General features: G+C 36.3%; 2 protein-coding genes across 5 annotated transcripts in view; one reads left to right on the top strand and one right to left on the bottom strand.

Annotated features, from left to right (window-relative positions):
- SLC39A10 (solute carrier family 39 member 10) overlaps positions 1–16,072 on the top strand; it is a 110,846-nt gene extending 94,774 nt beyond the window's left edge. For 3 of the 4 annotated variants that reach the window (XM_005676287.3, XM_005676286.3, XM_005676288.3), the window contains exons 10-11: positions 7,827–8,017; positions 13,301–16,070. In XM_005676287.3, the coding sequence (XP_005676344.1) occupies positions 7,827–8,017; positions 13,301–13,459 (350 nt within the window). In that variant the 3' untranslated portion in view covers positions 13,460–16,070. Of the gene's footprint in view, positions 1–7,826; positions 8,018–13,300 lie in introns of all 4 variants that reach the window. The other variant, XM_005676289.3, reaches the window with a different exon arrangement.
- Positions 14,263–23,850, bottom strand: part of DNAH7 (dynein axonemal heavy chain 7) — a 260,268-nt gene continuing 250,680 nt past the window's right edge. The window contains exons 63-65 of the mRNA XM_005676291.3: positions 22,897–23,074; positions 18,910–19,013; positions 14,263–16,464 (exon numbers count right to left, since the gene is read on the bottom strand). Of these exons, the coding sequence (XP_005676348.1) occupies positions 16,258–16,464; positions 18,910–19,013; positions 22,897–23,074 (489 nt within the window). The 3' untranslated portion in view covers positions 14,263–16,257. The remainder of the gene's footprint in view (positions 16,465–18,909; positions 19,014–22,896; positions 23,075–23,850) is intronic.

Below are 23,850 nucleotides of genomic sequence, written 5' to 3'. Positions count from 1 at the left end.
ACTCTCTAATTTTTGCCAATTTATTTCTTTATTGTATTAATAGGCATTTTTTGATCCAGCAATTGTTTTTAAAATCTCTTCTTATGTTTTGGTTTCCTCCTATAAATTGAAAAATGGAAGAAAAAATATGAACATATATTCACATAGAAAATATGAGGGATATGAAGGCGACTTAAATTTGGAAGAAAAAAAATGCATCTCTTGAGTATCCAAGGAATTTCTTCTGTGCCCTTTCTTCTGACTGAAATGTCTATCATTTTGACTGTTTATCTTGATTGGTAGTACACTGACTGGCTCACTTTGAGTAGAATTAACTTATATAATTTTCTTAATTCCTAACTGCTCATATAAATTAAAAAAGATCTCTTACTGCTTACTTGGTGCTTATTCTTTAGGACTTGATTCCTTATAGTTTTATTTACCTTGTCAACCTTGGGCATATAATTATACATCTTGTTTATGTCCCATAATCCTTTATCCAGACCCTTCATTGTCTTTTCCTTGGGCATTTTCCATAGGGAGTACTTATAGTTCTGGTTTCATTCTGTTCCAGTGTGTCTTATATACTTATTGTCTTGACATATGTCATTGTTACTATGTGACTAGATGTGACTTGCTTATTTAATCAGAATCTTTCAGTCCCCTTCCTTTACATGTAAAATAAAAGCTGAGAGTCATTAATGTTCCTTTCAGTGACCTTCACATCTGGCTTCTACCTACCTTTTCAGCCTCACTCACTGAATTGCTGTTACTTGTTTTCGACTTCACCCAAACACAGTTCATCAAACCTGCACTCTGGGTGCCTGACCTGTTTCCTTGTTCATTCCCTCCTAATTGGCTTGTCCTGCTAGGTCTGTCCCTAGTGTAGCATGTTAAGTCTTTTTTCCTCTAACTTCAGTACTGCCCTCCAGTACACCATGCCTCAGGTTTATCTTTCCTCTAAACTTTATCACTTACTTTCTCTAGGTCCTTCTTTTAATGCTTAGTATATTTCCCTTTTAGATATCCTATTTTCTTATAATGTAGGTTTTTTGTGTGCAGATATTACATCTTACATTGTGAGATATTATATCTCACAGTTACATTTAACTGCTTTCCTATGCTAGTAAGAGAATGATGTACCAAATAACTTCCTTGCATTTCAGTAGCAACACAAATCAAGACTGTCAGTTTTTATATATAAGAAACATTGCTTGCCTAGTTGTTTTAACCCTTTTTTTTTTAAGTTTGCTTAGTAATAAACTTGGATAGTCACACACACACATCCATAGTATGCCAGGAAAGCCTTCAGCTTCCTTCCTACCCACCCACTACCCCCTAAAAGGAATATGTCAGGCCACTTTATGATTAAGTATGGTTATACTGAATTCTCCTTGACCCACTTGCCATGCCCCATTTCAGCACAGAACTGACAGCAGAGACTTTGGATTTCCAAAGGATGGTTGCCTTCCTGTCACTTACTCCTTTTTTCCCCTGTACTTTCTTATTGAAGGAATGACACACAATGATAACTACACATGAAACAAATGTAGTACCTAGCTTCTTGGCTAGGTAAGCCCTTGCTTGATACCCAGTGCAGAGTTCTGGTGAAACCCTGAGCCAAGACACCTCAGTGAAATATTGAGACTCCAAATCTCTACCTGTTCTACCCTACAAACCAGAGATTAAGATGTGACTATTTGGGGTTTTCCTGGTGGCTCAGACAGTAAAGAATCTGCTTGCAATGCAGGGGGCCCAGGTTTGATCCCTGAGTCGGGAAGATCTCCTGGAGAAGGGAATCATTGCCCACTCTGGTATTCTTGCCTGGGAAAGCCCATGGACAGAGGAGCCTGGTTGGCTACAGTCCATGGGGTCACAAAAAGTTGGACACGACTGAGCGAAAAACATTATTGCTCTTACATTGCTGTAAGAGGAAACTCCAATCCACATGTACATCTGCTCTGCCAGAAGGAGAGGAGTGAGACATGAAAATGTATGTTTTCCCCCAGTGCCGTGTGCTAGGTTGACAAACTGCCCCATGCTAGTTGCCTAAGCTCCTGGAAAAGGAAGATCATAAAGAAATGACCCAGCTTCCTCCTCTGGAGTGGGCCTGAAGGGCTTTGGCTTTTTTTTTATCCATCTACAACGTGGAGGTGGCCTAAAGGAAGTTTTTACCTTTAAGACACGTAATGAGCACTTTGGTAAAACAGGGCCAGATATATGTCTCTACTATGATTAGATTAACCATGCTTATTTGGAGAAGAACAGAATGTAGAGAGAGGCATAGAAGCTTCTTAGTCAGAATTCCTAGGCAAGGAGAAAAACCAGTCCCTTTGAGGCTGCAACAGACACTAGGCAGGTGGATAGGGACAAGTTCTCTTTCCACTTAGCGGTTTAAGATGTTGGCAAAGCAGCCTAATATGTCACATTCTAGGATACTTTGATATAAAACCTGTTTTTTCCTAGCTAAATTTTTGATTATGAATTCTTAAAACTATTCTTAGATTTTTATACTACAGTGATACCCTAAGGGGAAAAACATGTACAGTTGACCGTTGAACAACGTGGGTTTGAACTGTGCTGGTCAATGTACGTGCAGAATTTTTTTTCTATAGTATATGAAAGTGAAGTGAAAGTTAATTTCTCATTCATTTCCAACTCTTTGGGATCCCCTGGACTGTAGCTTGCCCAGCTCCTCTGTCCATAGGATTCTCCAGGCAAGAGTACTAGAGTGGGTTGCCATTTCCTTCTCCAGGGGATCTTTCCTACCCAAGGATCGAACCCAGGTCTCCTGCATTGCAGGCAGATTCTTTACCAACTGAGCCACTGAGGAAGCCCAAGTTATACAACTTATACAACTGCCAAGCATCTGTCTCAGCCTCCAAGGGACTGGTTTTTCTCCTTGCCTAGGAATTCTGACTCAGAAGCTTCTATGCCTCTCTCTACATTCTATTCTTCTCCAAATAAGTATGAGTGGATAATCTAATCAGTAGATGCCCTATTTTACCAAAGTGCCCATTACTGTGTCTTGAAGGTCTATAGTATATACCACAGTATTACACGATTTGCAGTTGGTTGAATCTGCACATGTGGAATAGAGTATATGGAGGACTGACTATTAAGTTATACACAGATTTTCGACTGGGCCCCTGCATTGTTCAAGGGTCACTTACATTCTAGTACCTTGGAGACTGATCCTCAGTCCACTCAGTAATTCCAAATTTTGATGTTCCTCTTCCGAACAGATTTCTGTTTCTCTAATTGTGTTCCAGGTAGGGTTTTTGTGTGTTTGGGAATGTGATATGAAAAAAACATGTACTTTTAAACCTTAGAATAATATAGGGAGGTCCCCTGTAAGAGGTGTGCAGAAATTGAAGCCACCAGAGGAAACAGAAAACTCAGATTTCTCATTTCATGTTTGCTGTGGTGTATGGTAATGAATATGAGATTACCTGATTTATTACTCTTTCTTCTGTTTCTGCCAAACTTGTGTAGCTGAATTTAAGTAAGTTGCAATATTATTCTTTTGCATTCTTTCCACTTTTTTCTACCCTTTCCATAAGGAGCTATATTTGAAACATTTGAAAAATAATTTATAAGAAAACCTATATAAGAATGTATAAAGGGGAAGTGAGGTTGAAGATAATCCAAAAAGGTAGATGATCCAAACTCTTTTCTTGACATTGACCAATGTTTTAACTTAAGGAAATAACCTTTTGATAAATAAATGTAGCTGTGTTACTAACACATTATTGACTGGAGATGTAGTAATGCCACAGGAGTTAGTTTTTTAAAAAATCCCTGGTCAATAATGTGTTAAGACTCAGCTTAGAGTGGCTGTCTATAATGCTGTCCATTTTTTCTTTCCTTCTCATGAGTATTAAGAATTAAATAAATTCAAAATAAGATACTCATAATGTGCTAAATTGTCCAGGGAAAATTGAACATTCACTGTTTAGACTTATACATCTGTATACATGCATTAAGACAAAAAGAACCTTACAGTATATACTTAAAAAAAAACTCAAAGATTTCATATTAGCAGATATTAACATAATTATAACATTGGATTGCATTAATATAACAGCTTTGGTAGGCACACCTCATTCTTTGTGCTAATGATATCCATTGTCAGCAGAAAGAAAAGAATATTGATTTGTCAAAAGACAAATCAATATTCAGTGTAAATTCCAGCTGAGGATTCCTTTGATTTATTTTTCAAATGTTTATATAGGTTCTTACTGAGAAGAGAAGGGTAGAAAAATATGCAGATAACTTTTGAGGAAATTATAACCTGAGATAAGAGTAGGACAAAGATAGATTCTTAAATGATTCATCATGATATAAAAACATCATATAAAAGTCATTTATACTGCTATATACTAGCATTGAACAATTAGAAATTGAAATTTTTAAAAAGTAATGTTCACACTAACACCAAAAAATACAAAATACTTTGGTTAAATATAACAAAATCTACAATAGAATCTGTATGCTGAAAACTACAATTTGCCAACAAAAGAAATCAGAGGAAACTTAAATGAAGATCTATTGTAAGTTTATGGACCAAAAGACTTAGCATTTCTAAGATACTAATTCTACCTATATATTCAGTACATTCCCAATTGAAATCTGAATAGAGTATTTTGGAGATAAATGAATTTTTTACAAAAACTTTCATGGAAAGGGAAAGGAATGGCCAGAAGAATTTTTAAAAGTAAACCAAGGTTAAATTTAAGACTTATTGTAAATCCACAATAATCAAAACAATTTATATTGGTTTAAAAATAGGTACATAAATCAGTGGAACGAGGTATAGAATCCACACACATATAGCAACTTATTTGCAACAAAAGTGCAAAGGAAATTCCATGTAGAATGAATAGTTCAACAAATGTTTCTGCAATAATTGGATATCTAGTTGCAAAAAAAATCCTCCTACCATAGACAAAAATTAAAAATGGATCATTGATCTAAATGAAAAAAATTTTAAATATAAAAGAAGTTTAGAAGAAAACACAGACAATCTTGTGTATTTTGGATTAAGCAAGTTTTCTTATATACAATGCCAAAAACATCTCTACTAAGCTTCCCTGGTGGCTCAGAGGTTAAAGCGTCTGCCTCCAATGCGGGAGACCCGGGTCGCCCTGGGTTGGGAAGAACCCCTGGAGAAGGAAATGGCAACCCACTCCAGTATTCTTGCCTGGAGAATCCCATGGACTGAGGAGCCTGGTGGGCTGCAGTCCACGGGCTCACAAAGAGTCGGACACAACTGAGTGACTTTACTTACTTACTTTAAGGGAAAAAGTAATAAAGTAGACTTCCTAAAAAGTAAAAACTCGACACAACACAAAAGACACTTAAGAGACAAGCCAAAGACTAGGAATAAGTATTCGGAAAATATATATCTGACCAAAATCTTTTGGGATGTTTAAAGACCTCTCAACTCAGTAATAAGAAAACCAACAATTCAACAATTTTTTTAAAATGGGTAAAATACTTGAACAGGCATTTCACTAAAGAAGTTATGCAGATAACAGATAAACACATGAGAATTCAGTACTGGATTTATCATTGTGGGCTGGAAAGGATCAGGAGCAACCAGAACTCCCATAAATTGCTGCCAGAAATCCCACTCCTAGGTATCTACATACAGGAGACAAAAATTTTGGTTGATACAAAAATCTATTTATGAATGTGTATAGTGGCTTTATTCACAATTACCAAAAAACTGGAAACAACCGAAATGTCTTTAAGCTACTGAAGGGATAAATAAGCTATTGTTCATCTATGCAATATTACTTAGTGGTAAAAAGCCATGATTTTCTGATATAAATTGTAACATGGATGAATCTTACATCATGCTAAGTGGGGAAAAAAAAAAAACAGACTCAAAGGACTACATAATATATGTGATGTTCTGAGGAAGACAAAACTGTAGGGACAGAAAGCAGATCACTAGAAGTGAGGGGCCTAAGGAAATTTTGGGGTTTGGGCAGGTAAAGAAACAGAGTCTGATAGTTATGTTTATATAATATATATACTTTTTTAAAATATATACTTTTGTCAAAACTCAACATCAAAAAAGGGGAGGATTATATATGTAAGTTATACCTTAATTTTAAAAAGTATTAACTAAATATCTCATCTGGAATCTTGTGTAGTTAATTCTTGCTGTTTGGTGGTTATTCAGGGATGAAAGTAATCATCTTCCCACCCATTACTATCAGGAAGGCATCAGAATTGATGTTTGTACTTTAGATACTTTGGTTCAATGAGTATTCAATAATGCTCCTTTAAAAATTCTATTTGAAATTATAAAAGGAAACACTATATTTTATAACCTAAAAGTCACTTCTGTAGTCTCATTTTATATTACCTAAACCCTGCTAAATGAAATTGTCCCTTTAACACAATAGATGGGTGAATTATTCAAAGTGTGGTGAGGAACTTTGTAGAGGAAGAAGTTAGGGAACTCTGCTTAGAGGAAGCTGAGGAGGAAAGCCCAGAGGAACTTAAAACTCTAGAGAAGAGATAAAAATTGACATTGACTCCAGGTCTCAGCAGGAGAATTAAGTATTTAAGATGAGAGAGAGAAGATATAGGATGTATAGTAATATTAGGTGGAAACTGGAGAATGGCAGTTTAGAAGCCATTGGTAGGTAATCTCCTCGATTGTATTCTTTCCGAATAATGTTGCAGGAGTAGTTTATAGCATTTCATTAGAACATGGAAAATAATGCCTTGCACTAAGTTCTTTGTTGTTAACTTCTACTTATCTATTATAAATGAGAATCATGTAATCATAGCTTAAAAACACACACATACACCTAGATCATGTGCTTTTAGTCATGTAAGATACCTTCTCATGGGAAAGAAACAGTATTCTTCTCATGGGAAAGAAACAGCCCTCAGTATTCTGTATAGTAACTTGCATCTACTGAACATTCAGTAATTGACTGGATGTTTGTATATTTAGTAGCTAAAACAAAAAAATTTACAATTAATGAAACTATTGCTTTTGACCCTTTAGCCTCAAGACTTAGTTCTAGCAACATTTTGCCCTTCTAGTAATGTCTCTCTAATCAATATTTAATCCTTTATTTAGCAGCTTTAGACAGATGAGTGAGAAAAGTCTTTTTATTCTTTTTACATTTTTAGGACTTTCAGAATTAAGATTTAACTTTTCTTTTGGAATAAAGAAAACATAAATGTAAACTGCATACAATATACTTAGAATCTGTTAACCTCTGTTCTTACTTAGCCCATTTCCCTTAGAGAGGGCAGAGATCAGAGTAGAGAGCTTTATTTGTTGCTCACAAAAAATGCTGTGGTGAAGTTCTATTTTCTTACATCTTTTTGGTGTTCTGTAAAATTTTCATTTCAGTTATCAAGTAACATTGACCTTGCTTTTTGATATACAGTTCTTTGAATTTTAACATGTATATAGATTTGTGTCACTGCTACCACCATCAAGGATAACAGTTCCATCATCTCAACAAAACCCCTTCATGCTGTCCCTGTGTAGTCACATCCCTTTTCTATCCTTGCCCTTTGGTGACCCCCAGTGCTCTTCATCACTGTCATTTTATCTTTTTGAGAATATCATATAATGGAATCATATATAACCTTCCAGACTCTCTTTCAGCATGATGCCTTTGGGATTCACCCAAGGTTTTACATGTATTAAGGTTTAAAAAGTAAAATAAAATTTCATTATAAAATTTTAGTTATAAAGATATATCTTTTTATGTCATTCTTAATTTTGTTTTTTTTTTGTTGGTGTTTTCCTGAATTTGTAAGTAAAATCCTGTGGTTTTAAAACTTACTTTATGTCTTAACTGCAGGTGATTTTGCAGTTCTTCTTAAAGCAGGCATGACTGTAAAGCAAGCAATTGTATACAACCTCCTCTCTGCCATGATGGCTTACATAGGCGTGCTCATAGGCACAGCTGTTGGTCAGTATGCCAATAACATCACACTTTGGATCTTTGCAATCACTGCAGGCATGTTCCTCTACGTAGCCTTGGTGGATATGGTAAGACAGCTTATTTTATATTTTTGTTCTTATACTAAACCTGTAAATAGAATGAACTTCCAAAAATGGGAAGAACTCTTTGGATGTAGTTTGAAAGACTAATAAACATAACCCATTTTAAAGACATGTGATATCTTAAATAATCTATTAAGAAAAGACATTTAAGTAGGAGGATTCCTTCTTGGCAACCAGTTATCTTGAAAATTTTTGATCAAATAATATTACTGTTCAAAGTAGCCATCAATAATATTTAAAGGTATAATTACTATAGTACTTTGAAGGTTTTGTAATATTGGGGTGGAAGTGTTTTTTTATGGTTAACAAAATAATTCTTTGAGCTTGCTTAATAGCAAATAGGAAGGAAGTACTATATCTCTCCAGCCTTCTGCAGAAAATGGTTTATATTGCAAGGGGTTTATGTAATTGCCCTTATTTCTGACTTCAGTTTAAAGTTAATAAATCTGTAACACTAATTAGTTTAATTTTACTTTTATATCCTAAATATGTTAGGCAGTGTGTTTGCAGAATAATTTGGTTAATTTCTGTTTTTAACTAGATAACTGTGTTCACTTTTCTACCTAGTAGACTCTATTAGATAGTCTCGTTTCAGTTATATAACCTAAATTTTTAATTACAGAATATTTATTATAGCAAGTTTGGAAAATAAGAAAAAATAATTTTTATTTTATATCCAGAAGCAGCCATTTACCTCCTCTCTCCTTAAGCCTCTAACACCTCACTTAATGTTTAGCTGATGACCTTACCTCCTATTTCATGGAGAACACTGAAGCCACTGAGACAACTTCCCACTAGTTCCCGTCACCATTTCTATTCATTTCCTGTGTCAATGCTTTTGTCCCTGTTACTATGAAAAAACGTCTGTGTTCCTAGCTAGATCCAGCTCCTTCAAACTGGTCTCTAGATCTTATCTATCCCCTCTCTAACCCAACTCCCTTACATTTCTCCCTTTTTCCTGCATCATTTATTTTTCCCTCCTGCTGGATCATTCCTATCAGTATATAAACCTCATGTTACTTTTCCTATCTTAAACAGTTAGGGTGGAAGAGGATCTTTTTAAATTCCAGTTTCAGTTTTAGCTACTGCCCTATTTATTATTCTCCTTCCCAGTTATAGCAATTACCCATTCTTGTTTTTTAATTCTCTTCCCTCATGAGTCTAGCTCATTAGGTTTTCTCCTTGACTGCTGTGCCAGGTTACTTTGTCAGATCTACCATTCACCAGAGCATTGCTAAATCCGCTGGTCACCCACCCTGTTCGTCTTCATTTCACTTTTCCAAATGCTTTTCCCAACAGCATTTGGCTGTTGATCATTCTCTTCTCTTTGGAATATTTCCCTGGCCATTGGCTTCTGTACCACCACTATTTCCTGAATTCCCACGTTTCTGGCCTTTTCTTAGTGTTTTGCTGGATTTTCTTCTCTTCCCTTACCTCTGAATGTTGATGAAAGTCCTCTCAGTAATCTTAACTGGTCTCATGGCTAAAGTCTCATGGCTTTAAGTATTTATTGGCTGATAATTTCTAACTTTGCAACCCTCTCCAATATTCTTGCCTGGAAAACCCTGTGGACCGAGGAGCCTGATAGGCTACAGCCCATGAGGTCACAAAAAGTGTATCACATCACATTTTTTGTGCTTCTCTGGTGGCTCAGACAGTCAAGAATTGGCCTGCAATGCAGAAGACCCAGGTTTGATCCCTGAGTTGGGAAGATTCCCTGGGGAAGAGAATGGCTACCCACTCCAGTATTCTTGCCTGGAGAATTCCATGGACAGAGAAGTCTGGTGGGCTACAGTTCATGGGATCACAAAGAGTTGGACATGACTGAGTGACTTAACACTTTCACTTCCTTGACATCTTTAGCCCAGGCCATTTCCTTAATTCCAGATTAGCATTATCTACCAGCTAACCTGAGTATCTAAAAGGTGTTATAAACTTAATATATTCAGAAACCAGCTCTTGATATTTGCCAACCCTACTCCTTACACCAGCACTTCCTTTAGAATCCTCCATCTATTTTTTTTTAAATCCTCCATCTATTAATGATAACTTTTTTCTTCTTCTTTATTCTTTCTCAGATCAAAACCTTGAGTATCTCTCTTTGACTCTCTTCTTTCTGTCCCTTCCTCATATACTGGGGCTCCATCTCCTCAGCACCTATACTCCAATCTCATTCCAGGCACCATCATCTCTTTTTAACTGTTCTCCCTGCTTTTTTGCTCTTGTCCTAGCCACCACACTCTATATCTATCACCACACCTTGGGTAACCTTTTTTTTTCAACTGATCCTTGTAAGATTAGATTAGATCATATCACTTGTGAGCTTCAAACCCTTGAGTGGTTTTCCATCTCATTAAAGCAGAAGCACAGAGTTCTTGTTTTGATCTTCAAGGTTTTTTATCCTCCTGTTTCTTCTCCCTTTCCATCCCTAATTTTCCTAACATTACCTCACTTCTGCTCCCCCAGGAGGCACACTCTGCCTCAGGGTCCTGGCTCTCGCTGATTACTCCTGTGGAATATTTTCCTGAGACATTCTCCTGGCCAGTTCCCTTACTTCTTGAGGCACCCTACCTAAAATTTCAGTCTCCACACCAACATTTCACATCCTCTATTCCTACTTTACTTTTTCTCATTTGCACTTGTATCTAAATTTACTAATAACACACTGAACATTTTATTTATTTATTGAGTTCATTTTGTGCCCCATTAGGCAATCAGTTCTTGAAAGGCAGGCATTTTTATAATATTTCAATTACTGCTGGAGATGTATAATTAATTCATAATTAATTGAATGAAGAGTGAATGAGCTAATTCTTATACTAGAGAGCTAAACTTGTAAAAAGAACAAGAGTGTCATTATAGTAAGGAATTAATAGTCTAATGAAGAAGAAAAGTAGCCATCAATTACAATCCTTTGGATGCATGTTATGATAGACTGATGTACCATGTTTGTGGAATTAGAGTCTAGCTAAAAAATTGGGAAATAAAATTAGGCAAGTTTTTCTGCAATAGGAAATTTGAGCCAAGTATTTTAAAAAGGTAGAAGAGTTTATCAGAATCAAGAGGAAAGGGCATATAAGAAATAACATCATTTCTTTTACCAGTCAGTCTACTTCTGGGACTATATTCTGAGGAAATAAGATGATTATTGCTAATAAAGCAAGCAAATAAAAATGAATCATATTTCATAAAAAAATACTTTTTGCAGAGTAGTTATAATGTCTCAATTGAAAACACCTAAGTGTTCTAAAAGACAGGGACAAACTATCCACATATATTTTAGGACTCATTTAGGACATATATTAGGTAATATATCTACAGTGTCATTAATTAGGTAGTTGGTGATGAGATCATGAGTCACACAATTTGCCATGCTAAAAAGATTAGTCTATCTTATGAATTTTGGGAGACCATTAAAAGGTTTAAGCAACAATGACAGACATTGTCTCATTTTTGTTTTATAAAGACCACTTTAGCTAGAAGGAGGAAGTTTATATTGATTTATATAGTCATTAAGTAAGATAGCATCAATACCAGTAGTTTTAGTTTTAGACAGATAACAAGTTGGAAGTTTCTGGTTTTTTGGAAGCTTTGGATAGCACCTGTTTATCAACAAGCACTGTTGCATGTTAACACCTATGATCTACAAGTAGGTACTGGCTGGCTCTTAACAGTGCTTATGACAGACAATATTGGCATTAGCATTCAGGACAGAATTGAGTGTGAGGAAGGCACTATGGTGCCTCTTCTTGTTGATATGTGCACATGTCTAGAGGGAATATTTCTGTGAAACGTATATTGTTTATCCTTAAATACTAAGGAAAATTAAAAGTTTTTGTAACCATAAAATCTTGGGGAAAAAGTTTTTGTAACAATAAAAGTAATCTTTCTAAAATGATAGGTAAGAACCTGCCAGTTTTAGTCTTAATCTAGGGGTTGGCAAACTTTCTGTAAAAGAAACAATAATAAATATTTAAACTCTGTGGACCATATAGTGTCTGTCACAGTTATCCACCTCTGACAGTTATAATGGTCTCTACTACTTAATTCTGCTGAATAAGAACAGTAACCTCCATTAGCATACACTACTGCACAGACTTCTTTAAACCGAACAGATAACCAGCGTGAAGTAGTTCTTAGGACTCTCAGGAGATTGTTAAATATACTGTAGCACTGTCAAAGCATGGTAATTGGATTAATTGTACTCATTATTTAATAATGAATAATGATATTTCTTCCTTGTAGACATTATGTACTTAACACTGCATTTCTCCTCCCTAAACCCCAGAGTACCAAGATACTGTTTGGAGTAAAAGCTTAGTGTCAAATAGAGTAGCATATCAGTGTCCTGTAGATATTCGCTGCAAGCTTGAAAAACAAACAAACAAAAATGAATATGAAAATTGGAAATAGTTCTTTTTAAATTTTGATTATGTTTGGGTGGGAAGAATGTATGCTTATAATAATGCACATACATTCATCCTTCAGCAAATCCTTTTTACTTAGACACATTAAAGATTTTAGTTTTATACTTTTCTATGGATTATTTTTAAATGTGGTATATGTTTGTGCTTTAGAAGCTGAACTATACTTTTCAGTGCACTGTGCCTTTAAAGATATTGGAAACTTTCAAATTTTAAAAATGTTATCACTGTTAGGAGAATAGAATACATTGTGAAGATAGCATGCTTAACTTGGTCCTACTGCTCCACAGCCTTGATACAATATTTCTGTCTATCATTGGAAGAAAAATAATGGCTTTTAAGAGCATAGAGGTATCAATTTTGGAATTGTCTTGTTACTGTGTATCCTTGGTGAAATGTTCAGTTGGAAATGAGAATTTAGATGGAAAAGGGTGAATAAATGATAGTTTTGAATGAAATATCCCCCAAAGGAATCTTACTTTCTCAGTGAGCTTAAGATATAAAGGTAAGTGTAGGAATTGTAGTGTTCTTTTCTGAGTTTCATTGGCAAAACTGCTAAAGTTTTATACTTTAGCAGAAATGTTGGTAGACAGTAAAACTTTTAAAAAGTAACTAATACATATATGATGTGTTCTATTGGGAGGTGAGGAGGGCACAGATTTAGTGTTTATTTAGTACATAGCTAGAGCATAAAATTTCTAAGTGTTTGACTAAAATATGGTTAGCACCATGTTCAAAATTATTAGTAGTTGTACTTTAGTCACTAACTTTCTTAAGTAGGAAAATGTTTTAAAAAATGAGATTATACAAAATTGTTTTAAAATATTTTAAAAATATTTTTTAGCTTCCAGAAATGTTGCATGGTGATGGTGACAATGAAGAACATGGCTTCTGTCCAGTGGGGCAATTCATTCTTCAGAATTTAGGATTGCTGTTTGGATTTGCCATTATGCTGGTAATTGCCCTCTATGAAGACAAAATTGTGCTTGACCTCCAGTTTTGACCATTCCCAGCAATCACTGCTGATGATGAGAATGTTACCACGCAGCTTTGCATCTGTTCCTTGTACTGTAAGCACGTTGCTCAAAGAAAAGTCAGTGGCTTGCACTACTTACAAGTTCATAGATTTGAGCCTAACCACAAAGACCAGTGCTCAGTACTGTTTTCCCTGCATGAAGGGGTCTTTTAAAAATATAAAACTTGTGATAAAGAAAGGAGAAAATGGGACTCCATGAACCAATGTTGATATAGGTTTGATTAAGACTTTTTATAAAGAAATAATCATATAAAAAACACTAAAGTAGTCTCTATTAGTAGAAACTTCTGTGGCTATGCAGAAATAGAAATTGAACCAAAAAGAAAAAAATCACTTAAACTTTAAAAATATTTTAAATGGACTTCGGGCAGACTTTTCTTTGTGCTAAAAGTGAATTGTAGTGTCCTTTAATTCAGCTACATATGGTAATAGGGATCAACATGACACAGCTTTGAAGCTGCATAAGGTAGGACTGTAGCACCTAGAGGAAAGCTCAGGCTGCATTAGAGTATGGATTTAGCATTGGGAAAAGGCCCTTATTCTTTGAATCTAGAGTTACTATTTTTGTATATATTTGCATAGGGTTTAAACTTACAGCCTAAACTACTGAAATTTGTGACTGTACATTTGTGTGAGCTTCAGTTTAATGAAAGATTCATAATGGTTCTTTGTATTAATATTATACTTGGTGTTTGGGCTTTTTTTTTAACTTTTATTTTTGTGTCAGGTTTTTTGGTGAGGGTAAGGGTTTTGGAGCATGTGGTAAAATGTTTTTTTTTTTTCCTTAAAATTGTAACCCTTTAGAAAATATCAGCAAAATGAAGAATCCAAACGTGGTCTAAATATTCAGATTCCCTACTTTAACAGAAACAATTAGTTATTTGGGAAATTTAAGTTTTAAATGTACACAGTGCTCTACCAGTTTGGCACTGGAACCTAGAGCACATGCTGTGGCTGGCAGTAAGGCCGTAAGTCAGCAAGTTTACCATGTCCATAACCTGTACGTTGAGTGTAAGAATGGTTCTGAGGGTGATCTCCACTGGTGCCCTGGCTGTCGTGGTACTGAGTTACTTGGAAGATGCAGTTAAGTAACTCGGCTGAAATCACTTATCATTTTGTGCCAACATGTGCTTTTCGTGCCTGGTAGGGATTAGTCTCTTTTTTAGGTGCCCTGTTCTCCTGCCATAAATGGTGAATGATTTGTGAGAAGTGCAAGCCACATTTATCCTGACTTTTGACCTAATAATTTGTAGTACTAATCATATGCATGTAGCTTTTCTGTTTACATCTTGTGCCACATGGTCTTCATTTATGCCAGGTAAACTGTATGGGCAGCTTTGTTTTGATCTGCTTGGCTACCTGTGTAGCAGCTTTAAAAATCTTACTGTTCAGATATTTAAGAGCCAAACTCGTTCCATTCCATTTAAAATGTTTTCAGTTAGTCCTCCTCCTTTCCCCAGTTCCTTTTCTCTTACTCCATGAACTTTAAAACAAAACTGAGAGCAGTACATGCATCCAGGTGTTAAGAGTATTGCCAGTGTTTCCCCTGTATGGTGTAAGCAAGGGGTTCATTAGGTGTTAGTTCCTTCATTTATGCTTGGATTTGAAAAATTATTTCTTGCTTTCTTCATGGCTTCCCATAACAAGTAGGAGTTTTATACATAGATTACTTCAGCATTGGGCACTGAATTAGGACAGTCCTCATCTCATTTCTTGACCCTTCAAGCAACCTAGCTAAAAGGTGCTGATATTTTATTTAGTACTGCCAACTTCAAGTGATTCAGATATCTTGCTTTCTGAACCAAGGTTTATTTATAGTTCATTTTGGGGTCTGTATGCCCAAGGAGAATTCTGCATTCCAGCATTAAATCTGCTTAATTTTAAAACTTTTATGAAAAGCAACAGCTGGAATATACTCCCAGTCTTAAAAATAAATGCCTGATTTAAAGCAATTAGGTTATGCTGAAGTAGATAAAGTTTTATATTCTCTCAAAAATGGTAGTATCTTTATTTGCTAGATTTTTTTTAAACTTCTAAGAGGGCTGTAACAGTTCCTGCTAGTATTTTTCTTGGGGTTCCACCAGTATTTAGTTTTTACATCATCCTAATGTATAATTTCAAGTCTTACTAGACAATCTGAATTCCACTACATTTCTGTTTGGCTCCAACATTCCATTTAGCTTGACCAGTCTAATTTAACATGTGTTTGTTGGAGGTCATTAATGTTACTTGTACAATGCTGTCACTGTGTGACATTCATATGAATTTTGGTGTCTATCACATTGCATTCAATCAGCTGTGATTATGCTTAGAAATACTATAGTAACTAGATGCAGTGTGAATATTTTCCATTAACAGTAAGTCAGTGGCTTAAATGTGATTATGGTCCTGCAAGGTGATACTTGCTAAAATATCTAAACTTTTTTTTTGTTGTTGTAACTGAATCATTTTTTAAAAATTTATAAAGCTGGAAATGATCAAATGCTGTTTTTTCATTGTCAACAGTGGTGTGTCATTTTATGTATGTTCCTAATGCTTATGGAACGCTCCCCAAATAAAGTTATTCAAAAAGAGCAAATATATCAGTGTGTCTTATTTAATCTTTGTTAGACTAGTTCCTAATTTTGAAGTATGAGTCATTTTAAATATTAAGTATAACTTTAGTCAAATTGATTTAAACCAAATAACTTCTTTAAAAAGTAAAATATATTTTCTACTGCCTTATCTAACAAAGAATATGAAAACAGGGAAATGACACCACCTAATTATGAATTAAGTTGACACAGCAGTGCTACACCCCGTCCAATCCAGTGTTCCTTGGGTTGGTCAGAGGGAAGAATCATGGCAATCACAAAATTCGTAGAATGGCCAGTGGTTGACAGTGTTCCTCTCCGCTCACTTGTCTTATACAATGGGGCAGTGTAACTTGGTCGTTCTGGTATATCTGTTCTCTTACAGGGTTTTAGCCACATCTAGAAAAAGGAAGTAGACAAAATGTAAGTCAAGGCTGTTTGTTATATTTACATATATTTGAACTTAATGTGGGATTGTTGGCATAAGGTTAGTTATGTCTACAAATTTCTATGGGCTAAATTGATTTTATTTTTGTCAGCAGTGCTGTCATTGCTCAAAACATTTAGAGCTCTCAGAATTATCTTCAGAACCAGTTTAGAAGCTAAATAAGAAAAAATAGTGATCTACTCTGAGAAAGCATACTACCCATCTATTCATCATCTCCCTACCATACCTACCTGAGGATGCCTTTTGGTGCTTACACTAATAATAAAATCAGATATACTTTTCAAAGGTGAGAACTGCTACCACTGATATCAAAATTATGTTGCTTTATTAAAGGCCAATCCCATAATATTCTGAAAGGATTTTTATCAATGTCTGTTGAACTAGATCACCTCCCCCATGTTAGGTGACTATTTTAAAAGGGCTATTATTTTGTGCTGTTTAAAACATAGTTGCCTTTATAACTGCAATACAACTCTATGATTATTCTTAGTCATTAGTCAAGTTCCTAGAATGTTAAGCACAGTTGAACTTCACTAATCTCAATAAAATTTTAGAGCAAGTTAATTTCTGAATATAAGAGTAAAGAACAAACTATGATCAAAAAGGGGAAACAGTGTTTCATTTTTAGGACTTGAATACCTTTGTCCAGTACTAATAGCAATTCTTGACATCCCCATTGTTTGGAATTCCTTGTTTTGTTGTTGTTTCTCAGGTTTAAGCACAAACTGTATGAAGACGCTAATAAGGGTGCTAGTCTCTCTCCCACATAATTGTGGAGATCTATAAAGCTGTTCTTCAGATACTGTTAAATACAAGGACTTAACACTCAAGTTGGACATGGTTTGTTTCAACTAAGTGGATTTTTTTAATGAGAGTTTTTCTTACTAGTGACTTCTTTTTCAGAAGATTATCTACTTAAAATCCTATTTATTCACAAACTTGAGTTTCTATACGGATCCAGATCGGACTCCTGCAATTGCATACATTTTGCCCTTGTGACTTTCAGTTTGGGTCTCATATTTGAAACTCTATCTGCCCACAGTATCTTGGTATATATTGCAGGTTTCTTGCAATGGGCTGTCAGCTGGTCCCTCTCTGTATCTGTTAGAACTGCTCTGAAGGATTATTGCCTGTCTTTGAGTGGCTCCAGAAGGCAATGGCACTCCACTCCAGTACTCTTGCCTGGAAAATCCCATGGACGGAGGAGCCTGGTAGGCTGCAGTCCATGGGGTCGCGAAGAGTCGGATATGACTGAGCGACTTCACTTTCACTTTTCACTTTTCACTTTCATGCATTGGAGAAGGAAATGGCAACCCACTCCAGTGTTCTTGCCTGGAGAATCCCAGGGAGCAGGGAGCCTGGTGGGCTGCCTTCTATGGGGTCGCACAGAGTCGGACACGACTGAAGCGACTTAGCAGCAGCAGCAGCAGCAGCAGCAGCAGCAGCAGCAGCATGTAAAACTCAGCCTATATTTTATCACTATCCCAGACTGACCCTTCAAATTATGTGAAAATCTCTCTAGCCATCTTCTCATAATGCAGTAACAGCTGGAAACTTAGTATTTATATAGCTTAGTGTGCCCATGCTGAAGACTGGTGCCTAGAAAACAATTTTTTTTAATGGATGGTTTTCATATAATTATCTTTTAGTCTGCAAGTTTCACATTTTTAGGTCAATGTATATGTAAGAGAAATCATAAACCTATGTGTGGATGTGGATACATGTATACAGTCAGTCCTCATTATTGCTGGATTCCATATTTGCAAATTTGCCTATCACTAAGGTTTAGTCCTAATCCTAATATTGATATTCTGTGCTTTCATGTTCATTCGTAAGCATGCCAGAGCAGCAAAAACTAAGTCACCAGCAAGCATATTCCCAACTGAAGTTGAACCTGGTGACATTCTGCCGCCTTGTTTCAACTCTTACAACTATAATATAAACAAGTATCCTTTCGTTCTAAGCTTTTTTGCATTTTGTTTTTCGGTTGGTAATTTTTCTGTTTAAAAAGGCCCCTAAGTGTAGGGCTGAGGTGCTATCTATTTCCCTCTTACAAGAAGGTTGTGATATGCCTTATAAATACTGTTTAGGATTGAGTTATAGTCCATGAGTTCAATGTTAATGAATCAACAGTATATATTAAATAAGGTATCTTTAAACAGAAGACAAAGTTATATATTGATCAGTTAATGAAAATGTGGCCACCTGATTTTTGCCTAGGTGTTTCTGCTTAGGTTTTTTGCAAAAATCTTATATGTTGCCTAGGAGTTCGGTATTCACTAATGTTGGTAGCAAGTTTATAAAACATAACTACTGTAAATAATAAGAGTTGACTGCATATGTTATGTACGTGTATAAAATAGCCCCCCACATAAATATCATCAGAAAATACTAACCACAGGCACTGTATCATAAAGAATTTTGGGATGTGATTCTGCAAGTTTCTTGATCTTTCTATTCCAGGAAGCTCCGTCCAGAAATAGTCCATGAATGAAAACACCTAAATATAAAAGCAGGTTAACACAACACTTTGCATCTGCATACAGACTGAGTTGTGACGCTGAAATTCCTACAGGTGAATACTATGCAAGTGACATTAGGTCAGCAAACGAAGATCTCTCTAAAAGTCAGTTTCTGAGTTTGTGTTAATATTCTTAATTTAAGAATAGCTATACTTTGCCTAGTAAAACTTGATGTGGGAGACAAAAACAGGAAAGGAATTTCAAATTAGTTTACATGAAGTTCTCTGTTTGGGTAAACATTGGTTTATATTTTAATTGACCAATGACTATAATGTCGAGTCCACAAAATCTACAGAAGTTCTTAATGTCACTGTAGGGACCCAGTGGCTTCTAGGCAGCATGGGAACAAAACACCCTTCTGCTGATGTCTTATGTCCTGAGAGTTAAATTTCTCCTCCCCTTTTAGAATCTTCTCACTCCAAGGCTGCACCTCAGTCTGTATGAGAATCCAAAAGGCAATGTCATACACGATCAACTGAAGAACAAAAATTAAGGAATCCATGAAACCTGGATCACATCCCTGGCTATCCACTTGTGTAAAGTTTCATGAATTGAATATGGGTATCAATTCAAATGGGCACACAAAAATATTCATTGTAATTTGTTGCACAGATATGAAGGGAGGCAATGAAGAACTTAGGAAGACATAGGTGAAGAGTTCCTAATGTGCGGTGTGATCTTGAACAATTCATTTAACTCTATATCTTTTTTTATTCAGAGAACAACTGGAAAATATTTGTAAAACAATAATGCCCGGTGTGCTGCAGTCTATGGGGTCGCAAAGAGACAGACATGATGACTGAGCGACTGAACTGAACTGAATGCCTGTTTTTGTCTACCTTGTACAGTTAGAATCAAATCAGCTATCCTGATGAAAGCAGTTTGTGAAAATAGGATATGAAAATCCACTTGGGCAGTGCTGTCCAATAGGACTTTCTCCAGTGATGGAAATATTTTATATCTGTGTATTCCAATATGCTGCTAAGTCACTTCAGTCATGTCCGACTCTGTGCGACCCCATAGATGGCAGCTCACCAGGCTCCCCCGTCCCTGGGATTCTTCAGGCAAGAACACTGGAGTGGGTTGCCATTTCCTTCTCTAATGCATGAAAGTGAAAAGTGAAAGTGAAGTCACTGAGTCATGTCCAACTCTCAGCGACCCCATGGACTGTAGCCTACCAGGCTCCTCCGTCCATGGGATTTTCCAGGCAAGAGTACTGGAGTGGGGTGCCATTGCCTTCTCCCTTTCCAATATGATTGGCTATTAAAACATAGAAAATATGGCTAGTGGGACCAAGAGATTTAAATTTAATTTTAGTTATAAATTTAAAAGGCCATATGTAGATAGCCCAGTGATGGATGTTGAGGGGAAGACTTACCCTCTGTTCTCTCTAGGTTCTCACTGATGGAAAGAATAGCTGGAATAAAAGGTCAATTTTATTTGCTGGCAAAGCACTTGTCCAGTAACTTCCCAAGAATAACTCTAGCAAAGCTGAATTGCAAAACACATCTTGAGCCTGGAGCCAGGTCAGGGGTGGACCTGCCTGAGGGGCCCAGTTGAGGTCTGCAAGCACATCCTACATGCCCACATCTCCAGCCAGATGTCAGTCTGCAGGCCAGTCACAATAACAGATGGGAACAGAGAAAGTAGAGGAGATTGCAGTCAGGTCCCAGAGAGCTTTTAATACTCTGACCTTGCTGACTGGTAAGCACAGCCCAGTAAATGTCTGGCTTTAACTAATGGGTGATCTATTCCTTACTTGGAAAAGAAAGATTATGTCAGAGGGAGTAAAGAGAAGAATTCATCTTAATCCCTTAAGAACAGCGGCAATGGGGATAAAAGTTCCCTCCAACCTAACAACAATTTTATAAGAAATGTGATGGGGACAAATAAATTTTTGTCTCTCATGGGCCATATGGAAAACACAAAACAAAATGATAGGAGATACTAACTGGGCCCTTCCTAGTCTGTGGGGCTTCCCTGATAGCTCTGTTGGTAAAGAATCCACCTGCAATGCAGGAGACCCCAGTTCAATTCCTGGGTTTGGAAGATCCCCTGGAGAAGGGAAAGGCTACCCACTCCAGTATTCTGGCCTGGAGAATTCCATGGACTATAGTCCATGGGGTCACCAAGAGTTGGGCATGACTGAGTGACTCACTTTCATGGTCTGTGAGTCACTTTGCTTCTGTGAGTTGTGGTCAGCACAGAGTGGAGGTGGCAGCATCCCCAGCCCTTGTTCACTCCTTCCTGCCCCCTTCTTGCTTTGTAGTGCTTTTCCCATTGATAACTGAACTACTGGGTGCTAGAGGGTGATTCAGTTAAGACAAATCTTAGGCAAATACATGTAGAATATATGATACTAAATCTAGATAGACTTACAATGGCATTGTGGCCACTTTAAAGTCACTTTAAGAGTGAGTAGCTTTTTTCATGGCCCCAAAATACACAAGACCACACAAAAGACCCTGAATAGCCAGAGCAATGCTCCCTGACTTAAGACTGTATTACAAAGCTACAGTCAGCAAAACAGTATGGTACTGGCACAAAAACAAAAATACAGATCAGTGGAACAGGATAGAATGCCCAGAAATAAACCCATGCACCTATGGTCAATTAATCTACAACAAAGGAGGCAAGACTATACAGTGGAGAAAAGACAGTCTCTTCAATAAATAGTGTTGGGAAAACAATTGCTACATGTTTTAAAAAAATGAATTAGAACACTTAACACCATACACAAAAATAAACTCAAAATGGATTATAGACGTAAATGTTATAATGAATACTAAAATACTCTTAGAAGAAAACAGGTAGAATGTAGAAAACATTGGTAGAAAACATAGGTACTCTGACATAAATTGCAGCAATATCTTTTTTGGATTCATCTCTCAGAGTAATGAACACTAAAAAAGAGAGCTACCATATGATCCACAATCCCACTCCTGGGCATATATCTGGAGAAGAACTTGGTTTAAAAGGATACATGCACCCCAGTGTCCACTTCAATACTGTTTACAGTAGCCAAGACATGGAAGCAACCTAAAAGTTCACTGATACATCGATGAATAAAGACATGGTACATATACACAATGGAATATTACTCAACCACTAAAAAATGAAATAATGCTATTTACAACATGATGGACCCGGAGTTGTCATACTAAGTGAAGTCAGAAAGCCAAATACCGTATATCACTTATATGTGGAATCTAAAAATATGACACTAATGAATCTTATCTATGAAACAGAAACAGACTCACAGAGCACAGACTTGTGATTGCCAAGGGGGAATGAGCTGGGGAAGGGGTGGAATGGGAGTTTGGGGGTAGCAGATGTAAGCTATTATATATGGAAAGTATAAACAACAAAATCCTACTGCAAAGTACAGAAAACTATATTCAGTATCCCATGATAAATCATAATGGAAAAGAATATAAAAGGATGTGTGTGTATATGTATATTTATAAAACATGTATATATTATATATACATATCATGTATAACTGAATCATTTTGTTATACAGCAAAAATGATCAGAACATGGGAAATCAACTGTATATCAATTATAACAACAAGCCATAAAAAGAAGATTATGGCTGATTATCCCATGTATTGTTAATTTGATGATTACTTTCTAGCCAACATATTGTTTTAGAAATAACTTCAGAATTATAAAGTGTAAAACTGAAACAATGCAAGGGACATATACTCTTTATTCAGATTCATTTCATCCCCATTTTTTTCTTATTCTTGCTCTCTTTTGCTCATTCTGCCTTTTTAACAGCTGAGAAAATTGAGCAAGAAGTGATGTTTTTGTTACGTGTCAAGATATAAGCCAACTCATTCCACTACTGCCACTTACCATCTTCTGGAGCATGCTTGTATTCTTTGTCTTCCATCACTTCATAGTCAAACCCAAGAAGATCAATGGGGATGGTGTGTTTCCTGGCATAGTTTTGCTGGGCACCAGTCAGGAAGGCTTGTGTGAAGAAGAAGCCAGAAAGCCAGAAGACTGGAGGAGGGCCGACCTCGTACCATTGCTGTGGTGTCAAAGCAGAAGTGTCCAGATACTAGAGCCTTTTCCACTTTGAATACAACATTGCTTAATAAAATTTGCCCTAAATACTCCCCCTATTATTTTCTAGTAAACTAATAAGCTAACACTTGGAGGAATAAAAAGCCAGACTCTCAAAGTTTGAAAAATAGCCAGCATATTCAGCATGTATTTTGGCATCAATTTCATATCCATTGCACCAACTTGTGCAATGGTATGAATGCAGATACAAATGACTGTTTTATACATGCCCAGTGATTGTTTGCGGCTTACCAGGCAGTACTAGTGGTAAAGAATCCACCTGCCAATGCAGGAGATGTAAGAGACATAAGTTCGATTCCTGGGTCCAGAAGATCCCCTGGAGGAGGAAATGGCAACCCACCCCAGTATTCTTGCTGGGAGAATCCCATGGACAGAGGAGCCTGATGGGCTACAGTCCATTGGGGTCACAGAGAGTCAGACATGACTGAGTGAGTGCAGAACAGTGATTCTTTCAGAAAAGTTCCCTACAATATTGAGTTTCTAATATACATTGTTGCCTGCTAGATCATGTTTAGTTGAATAAAGGAAGATCTTCCTACAACGTCTGGTTAGATGATAATGTTTTTTCACTTTTTTCTTCTCTGGTTTATAGTACCCAGTAGAATATTCCTTTAGAAGTTTTTCCTTCTACTTCACTAAAATACAATGAATCCAACATATGAAGACATTATATTGTATAATAAACGCCCAGAAGATACAGGGTATGAGACTTCACTAAAA

The sequence above is a fragment of the Capra hircus genome, chromosome 2 (assembly GCF_001704415.2).
Source record: "Capra hircus breed San Clemente chromosome 2, ASM170441v1, whole genome shotgun sequence".
NCBI lineage: Eukaryota > Metazoa > Chordata > Mammalia > Artiodactyla > Bovidae > Capra > Capra hircus.
This window is presented reverse-complemented; position numbering and strand designations above follow the sequence as displayed.